The sequence below is a fragment of the Thermobia domestica genome, chromosome 18 (genome assembly GCF_964235325.1).
Source record: "Thermobia domestica chromosome 18, izTheDome1.hap1.1, whole genome shotgun sequence".
Classification (NCBI taxonomy): Eukaryota; Metazoa; Arthropoda; class Insecta; order Zygentoma; family Lepismatidae; genus Thermobia; species Thermobia domestica.
In genome coordinates this window covers 123,542,021-123,564,603 of record NC_137471.1, presented here as the reverse complement: position 1 = coordinate 123,564,603, position 22,583 = coordinate 123,542,021, and the positions used below count along the sequence as shown (strand labels likewise).

At 35.0% G+C, this 22,583-nt stretch overlaps 1 protein-coding gene across 1 annotated transcript in view; it reads right to left on the bottom strand.

Moving 5' to 3' along the window:
- Positions 1-22,583, bottom strand: part of LOC145674766 (DNA repair and recombination protein RAD54B-like) — a 122,904-nt gene that overhangs the window by 88,698 nt on the left and 11,623 nt on the right. Inside the window, exon 3 of the mRNA XM_081744956.1 lies at positions 4,841-4,940. Within this exon, the coding sequence (XP_081601082.1) occupies positions 4,841-4,940 (100 nt within the window). The remainder of the gene's footprint in view (positions 1-4,840; positions 4,941-22,583) is intronic.

Here is a 22,583-nt window from a genome sequence, read left to right as displayed (position 1 = left end):
CCGCTGTCTGTCTCTTTATAACGGGAAAATGGTTGAACCATTTGAAATGAATTTTGAAATATAGCACTTGGCTCGAGCCAAATATTTCCAATGTCACTTTAATTACATGGATATACTAAGATAGAAGTTGGGAAGAGGTTGAAAATATAAGTTAAAAAAAAAAAAAAAAAGAAGAAGAAGAAGAAGAAGAAAAGAAAATAGAGTATCTTACACATTTCCTTAAGCTAGGAATATAAATTTTCATTAAAAATACGTTGACACATGCCCCAGAGTTCTCTAAAATTCCGCTTCTAAAAGGTAAGGAGGCAGTTTCTAGAATATGTTAGTTTTCCTATTTTGAACTCAGAAAATTGCAAAAGTAAGGACACTGTTGACTAATTTGAAATGAATTTTTTGAACACAGTTAGTTTCTCGATTGACCTAGGCTTTTATCATTACGTTTCCATTGAAATGCGTATTCTAAGGAAGAAAGAGGGTATAAATTTTTCGCAAAGAGTAACAACAATTGCATCGTTTGAAACTTTTTTTGAACATCGGTAACACTTAGGTAGAGCTGGGGTTTCATCATTTCACTTCGACTTAAATATGGATTCTAAGAAATAGTTCAATGTACTCGCCCCCTAACGGAGCCCGATCCTCCCAACAGTCTGAACTTCCTACAACTGAGGCGCTCTCACCCCTAGATCCCAGGCTTTAAACCCAAGAGAGGAGAGCTATCTGTGAGTGAGAAAAAGGGGTTCATTATTCCCTTGTACTATTTTGCATAAACCAATTGTTCCAGTGAGCAGAATGGACATTTCAGCTACTTAAAATTAATGTAACCTCTCTAGATTGGACACCTACGGTTCGCAGAAAATGTCTCCAAATTAGAGGAGTGTCCAATACAGAAAGATAAGGATTTTTAATGGTAGAAAACCATGTATGTAATACTATTGTATTTCTTACCGTACATATGTAAACATGATACAGTTGATTACGTGATTATAAAATTACGTAATGCGCCTCTGTAAGTGTATTTACATATCCTGAAGTACATGGAAACAGGATCATCATTGAAGTATCAAAGAAAATAACGATCCTTCCTTGACTATGTATTCTTTTAGTTTAACGCCCCATGTTATGCACCGAGACTACGGAAGACGGTGAAGATGATGATAAATAAGGGGATGAAGAAAAAGAAAGGATACGTAAAAAACCCCGAGAAAATCCAAGCACGATGTTTGTCCACCACAAAACACACTTGGTGGATCGAACCACGGACTATATGCACTTTTCGCTATGCAGTAGTAGAGAAGTATCAGTGCAACTTACATTTGATATAATATATATACACTCAAACCGAATGCTAAGAACTGATAGAAAATACACTCTACCAGAAATTAGTTTGCAGTCTTTCAGAACTTCTATATATATCAAAATTTTAAGAAAAATTCAGTAATGATCTTTTTTTTTATATATATATATAAAACTTGCTCTCTGCCCACACATTTTCAATTGTTTTTCTGACACAAATAAAATTTCAACCGGTTCTGGTTAGAGGAAGAATATTGTTTTATCTTCTTCCAGAGATTCGATTTTCTTTTGTAACAACTTCGGAATTATTCCCTTCAGTTTCTTTTTCGTCTTGAGAGAAATGTCATTTTTCGATATTAACATCATCTTTACTGAATGATTCTTGTAGGAATTATAATTCTTTTACAGTGCTTTAACTCTTTCCATTTCAGCAAGGATTTCTTTTAAGGATTCAAAATTTCTCAGAAATAGATAGCCAATGTCCAAGATGGCTAGGTAATCATGCTACAGGAACTTAAGTAAATACAATAAATATGAATTCCTTGGTTCCAAGAAAAGGTGTCCAAATTAGAGGTGGGTCAAAGTTCAGAGGTTATTCTGTATAGGAGAGAAGGAAAAGAAAGAACTGTATCGCCTATGTATGAAATACATTAAAAGATAGAATATTTCTTGACGGTGACAATGATATCATTGGATAAGAAATCGTAATTACAGACTTGCAAGGACTATAGACCTAGTAGCCTTATACCACATGCAGCAAACTTTATGCTTTGGATACTGAACAGAGGGCTATATGTGAGTCAAACGAGGAAGTTGAGAAATAGTAGTTTGGCTTAAGGATGAGTAAGAATACAAGATATGTTACTAGTTTAATTAAGAATAATCGGTGAAAGGTTTGTAGAAAAGAGGTAGGAGGTACATATTGTGTTTATTTATCGAGAAAAGGTTTCCCACTGGATGAAATGGAAGTCGTCGGTGGAACTTGTACGCAAGGTGAGGTTGGAATGGGAGATTCGTAAGAAACTTATACTTTGAGTACGAGGTAGAACGCTTAGATGTATAATAATGGTTCAAAGTGTTTTCTAGTGTTTGGACTTCTAATAAGCATTGATTAATGTAAGTGTTTGTAAGGAATTTAACATTGATTTTGCTTTGCTTAAGATTTTAACTTTTGTTTACATTTTACTTATTTCTTTGGAAGTTCCTTAATGAAGAATATTAAGTGTAGGGTGCATACTTTATTTTTTTCAATATTAAGTTGAGATTAGCAACCAGAAAGTTTGCAAATGATATGGGCCTTGTTGCGAAATCTAAAAAAAAAGAAAATTAATGTGTTGGACACCTTGAGAATACGCTGTGATCAATATGGGATAAGAACAAACGTTCGAAAGACATAAGCAACGATGACTGTAACGAAATACTAGATAACAATATAAAAATAAGAGGGGATAAAGTAGAACAGAGAGCAAGACATGAAAAGCAAAAGTAATATAAAATAGGCGCTCCTTAATCCGAAACATTCGGGACCACGGCCGTCAGATAAGCGATTTTGCCAGATTATTAAACGGGAATATCAAATCACTCTAGATAAAAATACAAAGGATTAAAACCTGTATTTTGATCGTTGTGAACTCAAGCAGACGATATAAATATGCGTGAATTCAGTTTTTCTTATTAATTTTTATATATATCATACATTGTCGAAGAATCAATATTGAATTCACGCATTCCTGTTTTTGTCTCAGTTATAGTTTGATCCCTCTCTCCAAAATATGTCCATTTTTTTTATAGTATTGTAGGTAATATATTGATGAAGTAATTCCTACATATCGCAATCGCATTTTTTCAGGACATATAGCAAATAAACCGAACAAATATGGATTAAATTTCCATGTTCTATTTGCCGCTCAAACATGGTATCTCCTGAACTGCGATATATATATATATATACAGGACTTTAGGACAACAGTAACCGAGTAGAATTAGTTTCATTGAGGTTATCTAAGTGATTATTTGGAAAAGGAACATGAGCTATATATTTATATGCATCAGTATTACACTACTGTTTCTTTTTCAAATTATGCGGACATAAAAGAACATGTTCTCGGGACAGTTTCGAAGAACAAAAAGAATTTATCGAAAAATGTAATTGCGGGAATATGTAAATGCTTGCGAAGGTCCTATACTTGTTCTGAAACGAAACAACTGATAGTTATGTATTTTAAAACTTTTTATAAATTTAGTGCTTGTAGATTGGGTGTTCTAAAAATGGCGTCCATGGACCACAGAGTACTATTCTACAGGCAAAAAAAAAAAAAAAAGCGAAAATGTTATATGATGGAATGCTATCCGGGGCCTCCTTCAGCCGCTATGAGGAATCAAAATTTCATAATGTGGAAAAGTCGCAGATTAACTTGGAGCCATTAGCATTACTCTACGAATACAACAAGCAGTTGAATCGATTGCTACACTAATAAATGATGTTAGTGTCAATTAATATCGACTTTAGCTGCTATTTGGAAAAAAACTGATATAACTATTTGATACATTGGTAGATCTAATCTATGGTTCTTTATTTGCGATGTTGCAACATAGTGCAATTTGTGTCTCCAGATTTGGGCTCGAAAGGTGTATATCTATCTATCTGTATATATATATATATTGCTTTATTTGACTTGTAGAATAATGCTTTGTGGTCGATGGCCGCCATTTTTAGAACACCTCATATATATATATATATATATATATGTGTGTGTGTGTGTGTGTATGTGTGTGTTTAAGCATTACAACACAGTCACATGGACAAAACACATGCTAGTTTGCATCGTTCGTCTGACTTTTTCTTTCTATGCAAAATGAATCATTTATATTATACAACGAAAAATATACAGAAGTGTACAAACGGCTTCCATACAACGTATTCTGTTTTACAAAATAATATAGATTATCCAAAGGTTTCTAGATGTTTTATTACAAAAATACGAAAATATGGTAAAGACCGCAGACATGAGACACAAAAATCACAACAAAGGGCCCCGATCTGAATGTGTTAAGATTCTTTGGACAAGGAAATAAATTAAAAGTAGAACAAGTAATTCTGATAAAATACTAAATTTAACAACGAAAAATAGTTATAGAACTAATGTCTCAAAATAGTATATCATCACAGAAGAAAAGAATATTGTGTCTTACGGGACTGTATAAAAAAAATCAGTTTAGGAGGATGAAGATCACAATTAAAATTCAGAATTAAAAAGAAGAGAAATTGGTTACATATTTAGAAGCCTACATGATACATTCCGTGCAACACTCTTTGGCTGAATTGAAAATAATATTTTTCGCTTATATTGCTATACAGATTGCTATGAAAACTGTTTAAACAATCAGTCGCTTAGAGACTTATAAAATATTATAAATAATATTATAATAATAATATAATTATAAATAATATAATAATAAATATATAATAATATAATTATAAATAATATTATAAAACATAGTTTGAAATTTTTAACATCATTCAAATTTGAATATTCAAATAAGTTACCTTGAGGACAATTGTTTTCGCTGACACTTCTATAGTTCCATCTCCTTCCCATTTTTTGTGTTTTCTAGTCGACAACTTCGCCCAAACTACGTTGAAGATCCTGAGAAGAGGAAGATCATTAATACTAAATAATACAAAACAACGCTAAACAATAGAAACAAAATAAAAAAATCTGAAACAATTGTTATACAATAGCCGGTGAACGATGATTTCTGACAGCTTTGCACAAGGTCACGGCGAGGCGAGCAGAAGACAGCAGGTCAACCAATCTTAGGCTCAGAACCTGTCGCGTCTCCATGGTAACTACCGCACATCGACAAACTTTCACTCACCGTTCTCACCCTCAACGAGGGAAACAGACGATTCTCCCCTTGCGCGAGAAGCACATGGCAACACCGCACTCCTCAGTCGTCCTCGCGAGCTGAGCTGTCTGAAATCATCGTTCGCCGGCCAGGGTATAAATAATGTGCTTTCATGTCTTTTTTTTTTTTTTACCATACGATCTACTATAACATACAATTACGACGTTATAGACATTACTATTACCATTTTTGCGAACATTATCAATGATTTATTACTCTCTCATTACTTTCAAACTCTTTTCGTAAAAATAAAGAGAAGGAAATAAAAAGATTGTATTTTTGTTGCCGAAATCAATGCTGTTTTAGATCTCAACCTCATTTTTTCATTTGTTCATGTTGACGAAGCATTTGAGGTATGGTTAACGTTACATGTTACATTCCGAAAATAAAACACATAAACCATACGATGGTGGATAGTTTGTAATAAATATAATAGATTCAGATACACTAATGTTCCTGTTCTAATCACTTATTGTACTTTATACGGGTGGATCATTTACCTTTATTTGTACTTTTGAAACTAATGGACAAAAACGGTGAAATTTCGTACCATGCAAATATCGACAGAAGATTGTTCGTTTGACATACTTTTCAACACAACCGGATTAACAATGTTGCCAATCTAATATAAAGTTGATTTTTTTTAAATTGTACTACGTCAGGTTTTTACATATTTCATATCAACATGTAAAACAAACAGGGGTGGCAAAAACCGTGGTTTATTTTAAAAAAACAAAAAACCAGGTTTTTTTGGTTTAAACTTTTTTTTTGTTTTGTTTAAACCAGGTTTTTTTTTTTTCTATGTATTTACATCACATATGGACAGAAATAAGTTTGTTTCGCCTTAGTGTTATACAACAATCGGGTTACGCTGGAAGGGGTTACATAAGCTTAAAGCGAAATCCAAACCGCTTCTCGGCTTACATCCGAGAGAAATTGTCCTCTACCGGAACTCGAAACCAGGATTAACTGGCGATGCGTCTGCCGACTCACTCACGAAGTACTCCTGATAAAAATACATCATACTGATCTTTATATACTTGTTAATATAATTGTCAAGAGCCATTTCAGAAAGACAAAAAAATAAACAGTTGCACAAGTGAAACCATTATACAGAATTACATATGGACAATTTCAAAATACTGCAGAGTACAGAAGAACTAATTTAGTCCAAGTTAGTTTATTACGACTTTTTAGTCCAAGTTAAAGAAATACAACGACTTAATTTGCATTATCAGTAAGGAAAGTGAGTAAAGAAAAGAATTATTTGAATTTACTTTGGTTCTGACCCATTTATACGTAAATAAGACACCAAAGATACTTCTGATTTCAATAAATGCCTGTGGTGGGATTTTGTATGACCCCCCCCCCTTAAAAAAAGAAAAAGGACGACACTTAGATGTATTTTACCAACAGTAAACATTAATTAAACGAAACAATATTTAGAATTTTTCTCTGATTACAATTGCATAACAATAATAACAAACTATAAAAAAAAATCACAAAAGAAACATTCATAAAGTTATAAAAAGAACAAAAGTTGCTTTTGTAGCATAATCTCTTTGAGTACTGAATGGGGAATTTAGGTCTGAATATAATACGAATAATATACGGGAGTGAAACGTGATAACCCACAAATGTGTGTTCATCAAGATTTTACGAACACTTACACTTTTAGGAACATTTTTCGTTTTTTGGTTTAAACCATTTTTTTTCCGAAAAAAAAAAAAAAAACATCTGGTTTAAACCATGGTTTAAACCAGCCAAGCCTGAAAACAAAAATTTACAATTACACATTTATTATGCAGTATTGCAATCTAGGGAAGCTACAGTATTACAAATCTCGAGAAACACCCAAATTTCAGAGAGTTTTACAACAGTAGTTACGCAAGTGATACGCATATCCAAAGTACTTTAATGTCGAACACTACGGACATCATATGACGTATTTCGAACAAGTAGAAACAAAGTTAACTGAAAATTTGACCTCTTTTAAAGGACTTTATTTCGAAAAAGTGTTTCAGAGATATGAAAAAAAAAAATATTAAATTTGATATACTGCTTAAAATGGCATTTTTGTGGAAACTTTTAAAAACTAAGACAAACAGTGTTGGAAACTTTACCAGTGCTTACCATATCTCTAGAACGTTTTGGAATATCAAGTTCTGTAAAATTAGGATCTTCACATTTATTGAAAGCCATTGATGTTAATTGGATGAATTACTTATCTAAACAATTTTTCAAAACAAAATTTATTAAAAAATGTTTATTTTTTAATTCCTTGCATCTCTTGTTCTTTTTATTCGAAATCCGTCATATCATGACAATAATACTAGACAGTAAAGTGTATTGGCCTATCCACTTGCGTTCTTACTGCTACTGAAACCACCAAAATTTGCATGTTTGTGATACTGTAGTGTCCTTAGTTCGCAACATTGAATAACAAATTTTCGTTTAACATGTAGATTTGCAATATGCAATACCCTTACGTAGTGCTATTGAAAAAATATAATTTTATATTGGGTTGGCGACAGTGTTAACCTTGTGGCATCACAGACTATGTCAAACAACATCCCCCTGTCGATACTTGCATGCTACAAAATCTCAGCGGTTTTTGTCTAATAATTCAAAAGTTACAAGGGTGTACCGAGATAAATGATAAACCCTGTATATAGATATCGGGAAAGTTAATTATGCTTGCTGGAAACATGTTAAAAAAGGTAAATAGGAAGAAAAAAGTTCATCTGTAAATACTTTGTATGAACTATAGAAGGTTTAAATGCAGAAATGTTAATTTATTTTCACTGATAGTTCGAAATAACAGATGTAGCTTAATCTGAGCGTAAGGCGCTGAAGAGGGTGGGAGTTCTATTGAAAATTTCAGTATTAATAAATATTTAAAGCATTCCAAATTTTAAGTTCATACTTATAATTATGTATCAGTTTAGTTCCTTCAGAAGTCAAAACATTTGCAGATCAAGAATATGTCTTGGTTTAACAGTACATATCCGCGCAAATGGAAAGAAATAAGTGGCAATATATAAATTATTCGTGAACTATTTATTGTATAATCATGAGACTTCTACAACGTAATTCTTTGCATGTTACACCCGTTACCAGATGTGCGCAAGTCGCACGATACCAGCAGCAGTGCACTCTTTGATAATATCTGCAAGAGAGCACCCTATAGCTCGAAGTATGGCATCTCTGATACGGAAACATATCCCTCGCAGTGGTTCTTTCATCTTAGGACACAGGCGAAAGTTACATAAGACTCATGTCCATGAACAGCGTGGATGCTCTAGAACCTCCCACCGCCATCATGCAAACAGGTTCCTCACAGTAACTGCATTGTGACAATGGGTGTTGTCATGCAAAATAATGGGTGGATCCCTTGTGAAGTTGGGTCGTTTCCTGTGCAGTGCAGGACGAAGATGTTCCACAAACCTGAGGTAGTACACTGTATTTATGGTTTGGTTCGGAGAAACTGCATGCCGTAATATGACATCACGTAAACCGTATGCCATTATCAGCATCATCACCTTCACATTCCCCGGTTCCTAACGCTGCTTCTTGGGTCGGGGAAATGATGGGTGGCACATTCATTTGATTGGCGCTTAAGTTATGGCTTATAAGAACGCGTCCATGTTTCGTTAAGTGCGATGATCCAGTCTAGGAACATGCGACCTTCCTGTCTATAATGTGCCAAATGATCACCGGCAGGGCGTGTCTGTGCCATTTTTGAACGTCTGTAAGGAGGTGCGGTACCCACCGGGATGAAGTTTGTCGGTAACCAAAGACATTGTGCAACACATCCAACCTGTAATGTGGGAAATTCAATGACTCGGACTTCGACCCCATGTCGACCCCCACCTAGTTCCTGTTGCACACTATCACGTCCTGCATCCAATGCTATAACCCAACGTGCCAGAGTTCGATACGGCAATGCGCCATTACTACAAGCTTCACGCAGTCTAAAGTGACATTCCCTGGTGTTTTTACCACGGGCCATTTCAACCTTTATCCATGCACGTTGTTCTAACTTGAAAAACATCCCCTTTAGAGCGGTATGATTTGACAACCTACATTCAATACACTCTACTATCACCGCAGCACCAACATTAGCGCCGCCACTCGCGTTGTATATCTCCACCCACCTTCTTCATGTGTTGCCAATAGCAGCTCGAACAAAAATCCCTACGCGGGAATAAAACAGTGTTGCCACTTATTTCTTTCCAGCCCTCATATTATCGAGTACTTCTATTTCAGTTTATGAATCTAAGTTGCAGTGTATAGTGAATATATATACAGCACTAGATCTATACTGTGAATTACATTTGAATGCTATTCTTAGAAATCAGTGTATCAAGTACAGCATTCAAGATGTGTGTTAGTGAAACCATACACATATAAAGAATAAATGGGTTATCTCTCAGTGTGTTGAAGCAATTCTAAGATGAAAGGAACAGCAAGTACATGTTAGAAAAATGACAATTCCATTTTTCTTTGTTTCTTACGGATATATTTCATAGGACATAACAAATTCCAGAATTCTCCAGGTTACAGGTCCAAAAATACTTTCGTTTGCTGCACTTGACAAACTTATTCGCTGTTGAAGACTCTCAACTGTTAACTACAGCGAACTCAAAGTAACCACTCTACAATGATCCCAAGATAAATTGCTGAAAACACAACAATGAGATAGACAAAGATAACAATATACTCAAATGAAACGGAAAACACAGATGAAAGATATGATAAAAGTGTACAATAGAACACTAAATAAAAAGAGAAAAATGGAAGTAAAAGTAAAATCAACTTAATTGTGATACTGGAAAAATTCTCGTTTGTCGACTCCAACTACCTCCAAGTACCTTGACACAACTTCTCTGTTACATATCCATCAAGCGGGCTTTCGCCCTGGATTTTCTATAAATGACCAGCTACTTCGTCTCAGCACAATAATTATTAACCAATATAACAAAGCTTTACCATCATGTCTTATTCTCATGGATTTAGAGAAAACGTTCGATAAGGTTTGGAATTATTGCCTCATTAAAATACTGCAGAAGTTCCAAATTTCCCGTGTGCTATCTCAGGTTAATATATTCTTTCATTTCAAATCACATTGCTTATGTCACAGCATGAAATGAATTAACTATTCAAACGGAGTGCAATTACGTTGTTGATGTAATTTCCATCAGTTAATTGGGTTTATTGTTGGTTGCTAACGTATATACACACGGCGATGTAAATAAAAATGCTTGCTTAGAAGCAATGGATAGTAACAAAAGCATGTGCTACGTAGCATCTACTAGAAAGCAATAGCATTTGCTGAATTGCAAGTGAATAATCTTTTGATAGTGCTAGTAAGGTAAAACTCACAACGAGAAGTATTTACTTCACGTTGTTTGAAGTGAAAGAGGCACGAAGTCAACTATCAGGTCAATGTTTGACTCTGGTTCTGTGGTCAAATGGAGAGAATGGGTGGGAATGAAGAAATGTTTGAAGAAAGGGAGCATTCCGATGCGGAGAAATGCAATGATAACCAGTTAAAATTTATTAATATTATTCGAAAATATAAAATTTTTATATATTCAACAAGACGCAATTGCCAAAAGTGGAAACAAAGAAAGAAAAGGCAAAGGGAGATACGGTTGCTAAATATGAACAATCATTTAGAAAACTAATCGCAATTAAGCAACTGCAAAAGAAAATCAACAATAAGAAAGCAGAGGTGAAAAGAAAAACTGACCGAAATGCCATAGGACACAAGCAAATTGTTCTCAAAGTATGGAGAAAATCTGCTGTTACAGATATTATCACGAGATCAAAATCCTGTATTCAATGAAGTGCCAGGTAAGTTGTCTTGTAACTGTCAACAACAGTTATCGTATGAAAGATGTCAGAAGGGGTGCAATGTATGTGCATTTGTATTTGATAAAAGGGAAATAACAATGACAAGAAAGGGGAAATGTGCTGTAGCACGCATGTAGTTCGAGAAACAACACTGATCGTAGTTCATGTAATGGAACTTTGGAGCTGTCTGACTGCAATGATAGTAATCAAAGGTAATGAGCATACAGTGAAAACAAAACAGAAAATGGATGATTACATGATTGTTTTTCATGCTTGGTTGTCTAGGCTTGCGCACAAGGTTGAAATTGTTACAGGTATGTATGTGTTGTGTGTCTAGCCCTCCGTTTTTTTGAAGGCAAGTACGTGTAAACGTGTGGAAAAATATGTCTGTGCAATAGACAGACAAATTACAAAGAAGTAAATAGTAAGTAAGAGCACGTGAATGGAAAATGGGAGAGAGGAACAGCAAAAGGAAGAGAATGGAATCATGAGCAGCGGAGCGAGGAAGGAGATAAAGGTCCGTAAAGCGGGGGGAAAAAACCTCAAAATTAACCGCTATGCTCAATGAGGAGTCACATACTGCATCGAAATGCACAAACTAATGAGGAAAAATTAAGGAAAACCTAAAAATGTGAATCTAAAATGCAACCCCTCGTATCACGTATATTGATAGACAATCCGGGACCCAAATTCAATAGCAGTAGCGTATACACCATTAGCGGAACATGTGAGATAATGAAGTATTGAGTGTCATAACTGACACAAAATGATTGTCTTTTGGAAATAATTTACGATTTTGTCAATTACGTATATCTGAAGTGAAGTGCCGGAGCGTTTGAATGTTCATCAATATGAGGTAAATATTAAGCGTTCTTATTGTCTACAACATATCTCTTAACATTAGCGTAGTAAACTAAAGCTGGGAAGAAATAACCTGACGTTGACGTCCGCACCGAAGAGGACTACGATTGGATTTGAGCGTCACACAATCATAAAGATGGGCGTGGGGAAAGCCCAATGGGAGGGAAAATATATTTTGGGTTTAAACCCGTTTTTTTTCCCAAATCATATTTTCCCACCCAAAAAACTGGGTTTTTATTAATAAAGCAAAAATGCGTTACTTTTAGTTGATGATTATTGATTTTAATTTTCAGAATCTTTACCAGTGTAACTTACGTTAGTTTACTCTAACTTCTTTGAATGTGGTAACACTGGAAATGTTATTCACTTGTGCAAGAGGTGAAAGTTAGTTTGGCTGTGAAGTTAGTGTCATTTCTGTTGCTAGTACTTGATAAAGGTTTAACTCCAAGAATGGGACGGCGTAAAAGCGATATCTGGAGAGCGTACACAGAGAAAGGAAGTAAATCGGTTTAATGTAAATTCTGTAAATTCTGCAAATTTGGAGAAAATGTCAGTCCATATATTAAAGTGCTACAGATGTCCACAAGACGTAAAGAAAGAACTCCTCCAAACAAGTGGGAAGCGTATATCTCTATTTAGTAGGCCTATTCAAAACCAAGAGAGACATACAAATACTAGGCCACCGAATTTGTACCAATTTGTAGATTAGAATACATATTATAACGTGTAGTTTGAGTGGAACTGCATCACCACAGTTAATTGAATTAGACTCAGATCAAAGAATCAATTTGCAAGAACATTTACAGTCTCCAACCATACCTATGTACGAAGCTAACGTGCGAAGTCAAGAGGGCATGAGATTCGTTCTTTTATGGATAGTATGGCTGACCGAGAAACGGGCATATTTTGTTGATAAGAAAAAATTTTCAGAATCAAAGTCTAAGGTAAAGTAAAGAAAACTGGTTCAACTTTCTTACATATTACTGACTTCGAGTTAGATAAATTAGATTACCTTGCTCAAGAATGATAAAATACACTTACATATGATGTGATAAATGTGATTTAATGATACTTTGTCCCTCGCACGTAAGAAAAATGTACAATTCTTACAGTTTTATACATGTGGTAGACAAGTATTCTTGATTTTTTCCAAAAGTTTACATAATTGGCATTTCAGTAGCTAAACAAAACAACCTAACCTAAGCTAATTCCCATAATAGGAAGTCCTGCTGAGATTTATTTTTCTAATATGAAAAAAATATAATGTATTCACATTAAACATTATTTAGATTGTTTTGCTATTTCTTTCTAAAATCGACGTAATTTTAATTGACCTAGAGAGAAGTTCTGAGCTGTGCGAGCCAGCCAACTACTACCTTCTCAATCTAGCCCTCGTAATCATTATTTATTAGCCATTAGGAAACTTTATGTTATAATAGACTTAGTCAGTCAATACGCATTTACAAACTTTACAAACACTACACTATTATTAGCATACTCGGTATCTTATTTCACACACACACACACACACACACACACAAAAAGGCTTAGGTTGTTTTGTGTGATATTTAGTTTGACTCGAACACGTGGGACGTCTATAGGCTATTATTTTTGTCTCTTGTATTTATCATTGCTTCCAGAAGCATTGTAAGTTGTAAGTCCTGAGAAATGTTTCTAATTTTCATAAAATAGTAAAATTTATGAGAACTGTATTAATATATTCCGAAAGGAAGTGCTATTTTTTCCATGTCAAGAGAGTTACACTTATAAATAAAAGATAAGTGTAGATAAAAGATACTTTTCTCGTCTTTATGCGAAAAAAAAAATCCCAAAAGGGAAAAAAAACTGGGCTTAAACCCAGGGGAAAAAACATATTTTCCCGGGTTTTTTGCCTATCCCTACACAAGCAAGTGCTATGGTTAATGTGGAAGTGTTACGGGGTGATGCGAGAAGCCAGCAAATGTCAAGATAAAGTTAATTCTTCTTCGCTGTAATGCATTAAATAGGTGGTGGTACGTACAACTTACATATAAACTTACGATCCAAGGTACACAAAATGACATCTTCCCTCTACTTCTTTCTGGAAGGAATATGTGGGGTGTGTCGGACGCAGGAATTAAGCCATCGACGTCCAAAGAGTTTTGACTGGTCAGGACACCAACACAACCGCTGGTTTCACAACCGTCATTAAGAAATCGAAGATGTCGTTGCCGAAAACTGAAGCAACACATCTGACGACATCGCGTTTGCAGAGATTAGTTTCATTATAGCAACTGAAACTGAAAAGAACAACTAACCCTGGGAAAATTATAGTCTTAACAACCGTCTGATCCTGGTAACCAGTGGACCCTGCTCAATTAATAGTCCTCATAACCTTTTGGTTGAAAGTACCACGTGTTATTTTACCCCTTCTTCTTACGCCATGTTATAACACTGCATCATCGTCATTACCATCATCTTCGGCTCCCAGTTCCTCTTCATCTACGTGTTCTGGGATTTCGTTTCCGTGGTCAGGATCATGAAGAAGTTTAGTTATGTTATGCAATATAGCATAGCTTACCACTACAGCAGAAATTTTACGTACTTGTATGCCCAAGTAACATCACAAACGCTGTTTGCCTTCATACTATAATGTCAAGTATGCTCTCACCCATGTTGGTAATTTTGCTTTAAAACATTAGCAGATGCTTATTTATATTCACTTAGTTTCTAGCAAATGATGCGCGCTGTAGTATATGCTTGTATAGCAGGAGCACTTCCTATTTAGCATCTGCTCTTGCTACACTTTTAGTCCATCGCAGCATTCACTTCCATAATTGGTAGCATCAGCAATTGCTAGCTAGCTTCTATCATTAGTACCACAGATACCAAATATAAATTGTTTTTCATTGTTGACCTCAAACAAAGCAGAGAATGACATATTCCTAGTATATGGTAATGGAACTGATATTAGCATTAACTCAGATCACATCTATAAGTGAAACTTGTAAACAACTAACAAAAGTATAGGAAACAACAGGCTCTAGTATCATTATAGAGGAGGTCATCACATGTACAGTGAAATACCAGTATAACGGAACTTTGGGATCACCGAAATTAACTTGCACACTGAAATACTGTTATATTGAAATTCAGTCAATTCTCAGGAATTCATTTGTTGTTGCATTTGCTACAGGATCTACAGTACTTCAATATGCGTTTATTAGTGGTGGGCACAAAAACCGGTTTCTAAAAACTTACAAAAAACTGGTTTCCGCGATAAACCTATCACTTTCTGGAGAAAACCGAAATGTCGGGTTTTTCGGTTTTCCTACAAACCGGTTTTGGCCACCCCTAGGATTTATAAATTTTTATATATATTCTTTAATATAATATATTCTCTAATATATATAGGTACTAGAGCCGGATCCAGAATTGTCTGAAGGGAGGTGCACCTATAACTACCAAAATAACCACTCATACTGAAACTCTTCAAAGTGACATGTGACAACAGGAAGCAAGTGGAATGCAGTACAAAAATGTCCTTCCCTCGTCCTGCCATATTTTTTCTTCCCTACTTGACAAATGTTATATTACTTTACTTGGTGAATCCTTTTCCTTCAACCTTCAGAAAATCAACTTAAAGTATTGCTTCCGCAAAGCTCATCTTTCTTTTAAGCCCCAAATGGAAACATGATGGCAGAAAGTATCGGAATGTGTTACTATTTTCACTGCTAGCTTCTCACTTTAGATAGTGTACGTTTACAACGAAGGAAGGGGGTGCACGTGCACCTTTGCACCCCCCTAAATCCGGCCCTAATACGTACATATATAAGCACACAATGAAAATAAAGCGACCACGTAAGATAGGTTATGTAGTAATTAGAACGATTCAGAGATCGCCCACTTGTGTAACCTTTAATAGTGTAACAAGGTTTCTATAATTGACTAAACGGTGATTAAGTATTTTTAATAAATACCGAATTACATGATTCCAGCTAATATAAATAACGATAAACGTACGATACAACAAGGCTTGTTCAATTTCTTTATATATATATATATATATATATATATATATATATATATATATATAGATAGATAGATAGATAGATAGATAGATAGATAGATAGATATATCTCTAAGTTTTACGTCCCACGGTTATGCCGGTTAAGCTAAAGGAGACGGTGATAATAAGAGATGAGTGAAATGATGGAATGAAGAAAGTGGGAGGAAACGGGAGAACCCCGAGAAAACCCACGAGCACGGTGTTTGTCCATCACAAAGTCCACACGGCGCGAGCTGGGATCGAACCAGGGACCCCAAGCACCGGAGGTGAACGCTCTACCACTGAGCCACCGCGCCCCCTGAGATATAGATATATAAAGTCCACGAATAAGAGAAAGGGCATGCTGGAGAAACGGAACAGTAACATACAGCATAAAAATATAACTTCATAATGCATCAAAACAGATAACAATATTTCTCTTTAATATAATTTAGTGTGTTAAAGTGTAAACGTTAACGTTTTAGCAAAATAAAATAATTTAGCAGAAAATTAGACTGCGCATGAAATCTACAATAAAAAGAATAATAAATTTCGTTGCCACAAATGCTACATACTATACATTCGAATGCTAGCTAATGAATGCTATATACGATACGTATTTATATATTGAAAATAAACTATCTTTGTATCCAGAAAGATTATTTCTTCTTATTATATGATTTTGATCGTCTCTGGGACTTTCGTAACTTCTGTCCTCTGTTACGACTTCTTTTTCTTAATTATTCTTCCACATATAGGACATTGGTTCAAATACCGGAACTCAAAATATACCGAAAATCAAATAATTTTGCCTACTGGGTTTTTGGCAAATTCTAGACTCTGAACAATGTCCTACACATGGATGAATAATTAAGAATGGATAGAAGTTACTTAGAAAAGCCGCAAAGAGGGTCAAAGTCATATACCGTATTTACGTGAACTTACGACGCCCTCGAACGTAAGACGCACCCTTCTTAGTGAGAATGGAAAAAAAAGGAAACCCTACACTGAACTGTTTTCAATGATGAAAAAAAAAAGATTAATAAATATGGGAAAAACAATAATGTTGTTGGAAAATACAGAAACATTGAACTTATTGCTGGAATTTACGATACATTCATGTGTATCTGCTGGAACTTTTTCCCCCTAACGTAATTAAAGTACAATACTTGCTTGCGTCACTTTTATAGCAATCCGTTATCGGTATCATACTATACCAGTATGTATATTATATTCTTTAGTAAGGATCTCAAAAGCCTAAGTGGGCGGTATAGAAAATTGACCTATTAGCCTTCTCCTTCCACTACATGGTAGCGAAACAGATATTTTCTCCGAAATTCGTTGTTGCCAACAAAATTCGAACTGGACGTCAGCTCTCAGCGAGAATAGGGGGTGAGCAAAAGCTGATCTTCTCCGTCACATGAATAAGGAATGGAATGTCTCAAGTGTTTTGGTAAAGAAAAAAGTAGTCTGGAAACTCCGAGTGCTTGATGTTGCTTTGTTATTTGACTCTTTCAACCTACTTTCAATAGACAGGCAAGTTGGTCAATGTTTGTTCATTTCCCCGTTCTCTACATAGAAAGAGAAAGAAAGAACCCACATCTATAAGTCATTAATCATAATGTAACGCGGACCAAAACTATGGCAACGCCGTTAGACACACATTAAGTTACAATGTCACTAGTAAGAGGATATGACTGTGTCCCCAGGGGTCCCATTATAGGGCTCTAGGGGTTAACTTGAAAATTTCAAATGGAAACACCCTATTTTTATTGCAGATTGTGGTTCTGCAATCAAAACTAAGCTACTTTTATTTAAAGCACTTTTTCGTTATTCTAATAGATGGCGCTGTAATCGCGAAAAAATTAATACCATCGTACGTACGTCCCCTAACTTTACAACCTTAAATATTCCCGAAATGACAAAAAAAAAAAAAAATGACAAACATAGTTACGTAAGAATGTACACATATCAGGGGCCTATAACATTCTGTAACCAAGTGTCCGCAGGGTCCCATCATAGGGCCTCAGGGCCAACTCGAAAATTTCAAATAGAAACCCCCTATTTTTATTACAGATTCTGATTCTGCGATCAAAACTAAGCAACTTTTACTTGAAACACTTCTTTCGTTATTCTAATAGATGTCGCTGTAATCGCAAAAAATGAATATCATCGTAGTACAACCAATAACTTTGCGGCCTGAAATATTTCCGAAATAACAAAAAATGTGACAAATCTAGTTACGTAAGAATGTACACATAACAGGGGCCAACTTGAAAGTTTTAAATGGAAAACCCTTATTTTTGTTGAAGGTTCGAATTTGCGATCTAAAATACGCAAATTTTACTTGAAATACTTTTCGTTAACCGACTAGATGGCGCTGTAATCACACACAAAAAAGAAATATCATACGCTACATGGGATTAATAATAAACTAAATATCTCGAGAAATACATGCAATTAAAAAGCACGAAATACATGACCAATATTTTAAAAAATCTTGGCATAAAACAAAATTGCTTTCATTTACATTTCAATGCAACCATGGTAGACCATTACGATATGTAAAGAAACGTTTTTGTCTTCTGCAACAAGAAACAACTTCCCTTGAATTGTAAAGGTCAAGTAGACCAATATGTTGGTTAAATATCACGTGACATGGACAGATTAAGTAAAATCATTATTTTACACTAGTGCGTAAAGGAGATTTTACAGAACAAATTTACAAAACCTGGGTAAAGCGCACAGAACCTTAATTGATATACAGGGCTATTGTAAATGATTTTCCCGATTTCAAAGGTTTGTTTAGTCACAATGACATGCAGCTTATGTTAAGTGACAGAAAACTCAAAATATTTTTTTGTTTATAAACACATGCATGTTATGTTCCTTGTCAAAGTTGCTCAAGATGGGTGCCGTTTGTTGTAATTCAATATACATCAGTTTGATAATTTAATTCTTGGGACACTTTTTTTTTTCCATCCCAGAGTCAGGAGATTTATCTGCTTCTCAAATGCGTTCTCAAAGTTCAATTAAATTGTTAGGGAGGGGTGACTGATACACTTGGATTTAACGTAACCCTAACTTCATTGAAAATTCCGTTTCACATGAAAGTATTATAAAACGTTGTCCTGTCTTCGTTTCCAGCTGTCTAGATTTACTGGTACCCTAGTTATGGAACGCGTAACTACACATCAGCTTTACCAGCCACGTAGGTTTTTTTTTTTTTTTTTTTTTTTTTTTTTTTTTTTTTTTTTTTAAATAAAGAATTTGATTATTATGAGTTCACTTGCCTCTCACGACTTGATTATCTAAAATTGGCTGCTGAACAAAGTGTAACTGATGTTTCACAACATCTACTAAAACTGCGCACTTTTCTTGGTCTGACAGTGAGCAATTTGATAATGAAACAAATACTGCATTCTTGATGACGTCCAGTTCAATAAGTGCAACTTTATCAATAACCGTTTGACGAAGATTATCTAAAGTGGTTGGCATTGTTTGATATACTCGGAGTTTTAGATAAACCCAGAAAAAGTAGTCTAGTGGCGATAAATCAGGGGAACAGAGAACGAACGGGCCACCAAATCACACCTCCTCTGCCAATTTAGGAAATTCCGTGTTAAGAAATTGCCGCATATTTACACCGTTGTGCGGTCCTGCACATCTTGGTGAAACCATCTGCGGACAAAATTGTCTTCTGCAATGTCTCTCATTGCTGGAAGTACTTGATTTCGAAGCATCTTCTCACACAGTTCAGAAGTCAAATTGTTATTAATAAAAAATGGACCAATTATTATATATTTAGCACTGCCGCCCAGACATTCAACTTTTCATGATGTAGAGTGTGTTTGAAAGGACCAGTAAGATTGTTGTCAAATCAAAACCTACGATTGTCTGTTAATATAACCGATTAGGTGGAACGTGGCTTCATCAGAGATCAGAATGCTGGTAAGAAAAGTAGGATCATCATTGATTTCATCATATCTTCACAAATTTCTACACGGCGATCAAAGACATCTTCATTCAGCTTGTGTATCAGATGAGTTTTGTATGGGTGGAACTTAATTTTCTTCAACATTCTTTTCGCACAGATGTAACAAATGTCATGTTGTTCAGCAGCTTTATGAATGTTGAGTATTTTCAACAAATGACTCCGACATCAAACTGTTTGTCGCCGATTTCGGTCGACCTGGAATATTACAATTATTTATAGTTATCGTTTCCTTGACGCGTCTTACGATGCACTCGATAGTAGATCTTGAAATGGGATTGTGTGGAACGTGATTTTTTTTCGTTCAATATTACCCTTACTTCAGCACAAGACCTTTGGTGATTGTCCACTCTCGTATCATAGAGAGTGTTAGAACTTTACTTTGAGAGCTCTAATACAAACAAGTTGAAATACATCTTGAGTGTTCACAGGTTCTGTGTAATAATGCTTACTGCTACCAATATCTAATGGCTTCTACGTTGCTGGACCGTAATTTAAAATCAACCATAAATATTTACAGAATGTGACATAGGGGTGACATATATATGCCTTCTGGTCAAGTGTTATTTATTTCACTAAATTTATAACAGCACATTTGCTCTCTTGGATCTATCGATCAACTTTACATGTTCATATTTACTTTCATTTCTCAAACGGAATTACATACAGTTTCAAATCAAATCGTAATTATGCCATAACAATAAAATGACGATGTCCTTTTAAACTTTCATAGATCCACCGATCAACCTTACGTGTTCACTTTTACCTCTCAGGTAAAATCACATGGTCTATATTCAAATCAAATCGTCATACATACAAGGTGTATCTACATAAACATGACAAAAATGAATAACTTAATTCTCTTTTGACACTATGTCTGATTATTAATTGAAACTTCATGTCCCAACAGAGAGCGAGAGTTAATCAACTTTCATAGTGTTCTCAAGCTCATAGAAAAAAAAAGTATTATCTCTTGAAGAATATTATCACAAACTTATTCTAACTTCACTTGTTTGCAAGTCTTAGCACCACAGCACGTCCAGTTCTTGAATCAGCTTTTCGTTTATCAACCTCAGGCGACGTACAATGATATTATTATTATTATTTCGCTTTATGTTATCTGAAAAGAAAATCAATAAAATGTTAGAAAAAATGAGAAGGGGCTTTGAAGAATATGGGATGAAAATAAATGTTAGAAAGACAAAAGCCATGGTGATTGGAACGAAGGGGTCTGTGTCAAATATAAAAGTAGGAGGGGAGAAAATAGAACAGGTAACTGGTTTCCGATATCTGGGTAGTATTGTTAGTAATATGAAATGTGAACATAAAATACATTCAAGGATAGGAATGGCGAAAGAAGCCTTTAAAAGAAAGAAAAGTCTGTTTTGTGGGACCTTGAATAAAGAGTTGAGAAAAAGACTCATAAAATGCTTCGTGTGGAGTGTTGTGCTATATGGGGCGGAAACGTGGACATTGCGTAAGGGTGACGAAAATCGACTGGAAGCCTTCGAAATGTGGGTGTGGAGAAGAATGGAAAGAGTTAGTTGGGTCGAGCGGAAAACGAATGAGAGTGTGTTAGAAATGGTGGGTGAGAAAAGAACACTTTTAGATATTATTAGGAAGAGGAAGAGAAACTGGTTGGGACATTGCCTAAGAAGAGATTGTATCATGAGGGACGTCCTAGAGGGTATGGTGGCGGGAAAGAGAGGGAGGGGGCGAAAGAGACTACAATTAATGGATGATATTAAAACAGAAAGATCATACGCGAAGACGAAAAGGTTAGTGGAGGATCGTGGAGCATGGAAGCTTCTCAGCTGCGGCAAGTGACCTGCCAATAAAGGCAGAATACCTATGATGATGATGATGATTATGTTATCTAAATAAACAACCAAAAAATATTTAAACTAAAAGTTGGATATTTTCGGCGATAGTATGCGAATCTGCATTAATGTAGAGGATTTCTATTTGGAATCTTGGGAAGATGAAGACAACTTCATTTTATGTCAGTTTAATAGATCTTTCAAATGATTGGACATGTACTTAAATTGCAAGGGTATTTCTCGAGGTATTTAGTTTACTATCAGCCATAGGTGACGTACGTGCGTATGATGATATCCATTTTTTTCTTGCTATTACAGTTCCATCTAGTAGAATAACGAAAAAGTGCTTCAAGTAAAAGTTGTTTATTTTCAATCGCGGAATCAGAATCTGCAATAAAAATAGGGAGGTTCTATTTGAAATTTTCAAGTTGGGCCTTATGATGGGACCCCTGGGGACACTTGTTGTTTACAGAATTTTATAGGCCCTTGACATGTGTACATTCTTTTTTTTTTTTTTTTTTTTTTTTTTTTTTTTTTTTTTTTTGCATTTTGGAAATATTTCTGGTCGCAAAGTTAAGTGATACACCCTGTATATATATATATATATATATATATATATATATATATATATATTCGGTAAACTGCAATTTGGTAAACTGCAAAATTTGAAAATCCAGCAGCCGCAACCTTCGATTACCGGCCCAGAGAAGGTAATCAAATGTCGAAACATGGCGTTAACTACGGAGCCATCTAGTCGGAAAATATTAAACTATTTTACAAAATTTCAAAATCATTTCAAACGAAGCATTAACTGTGGGAT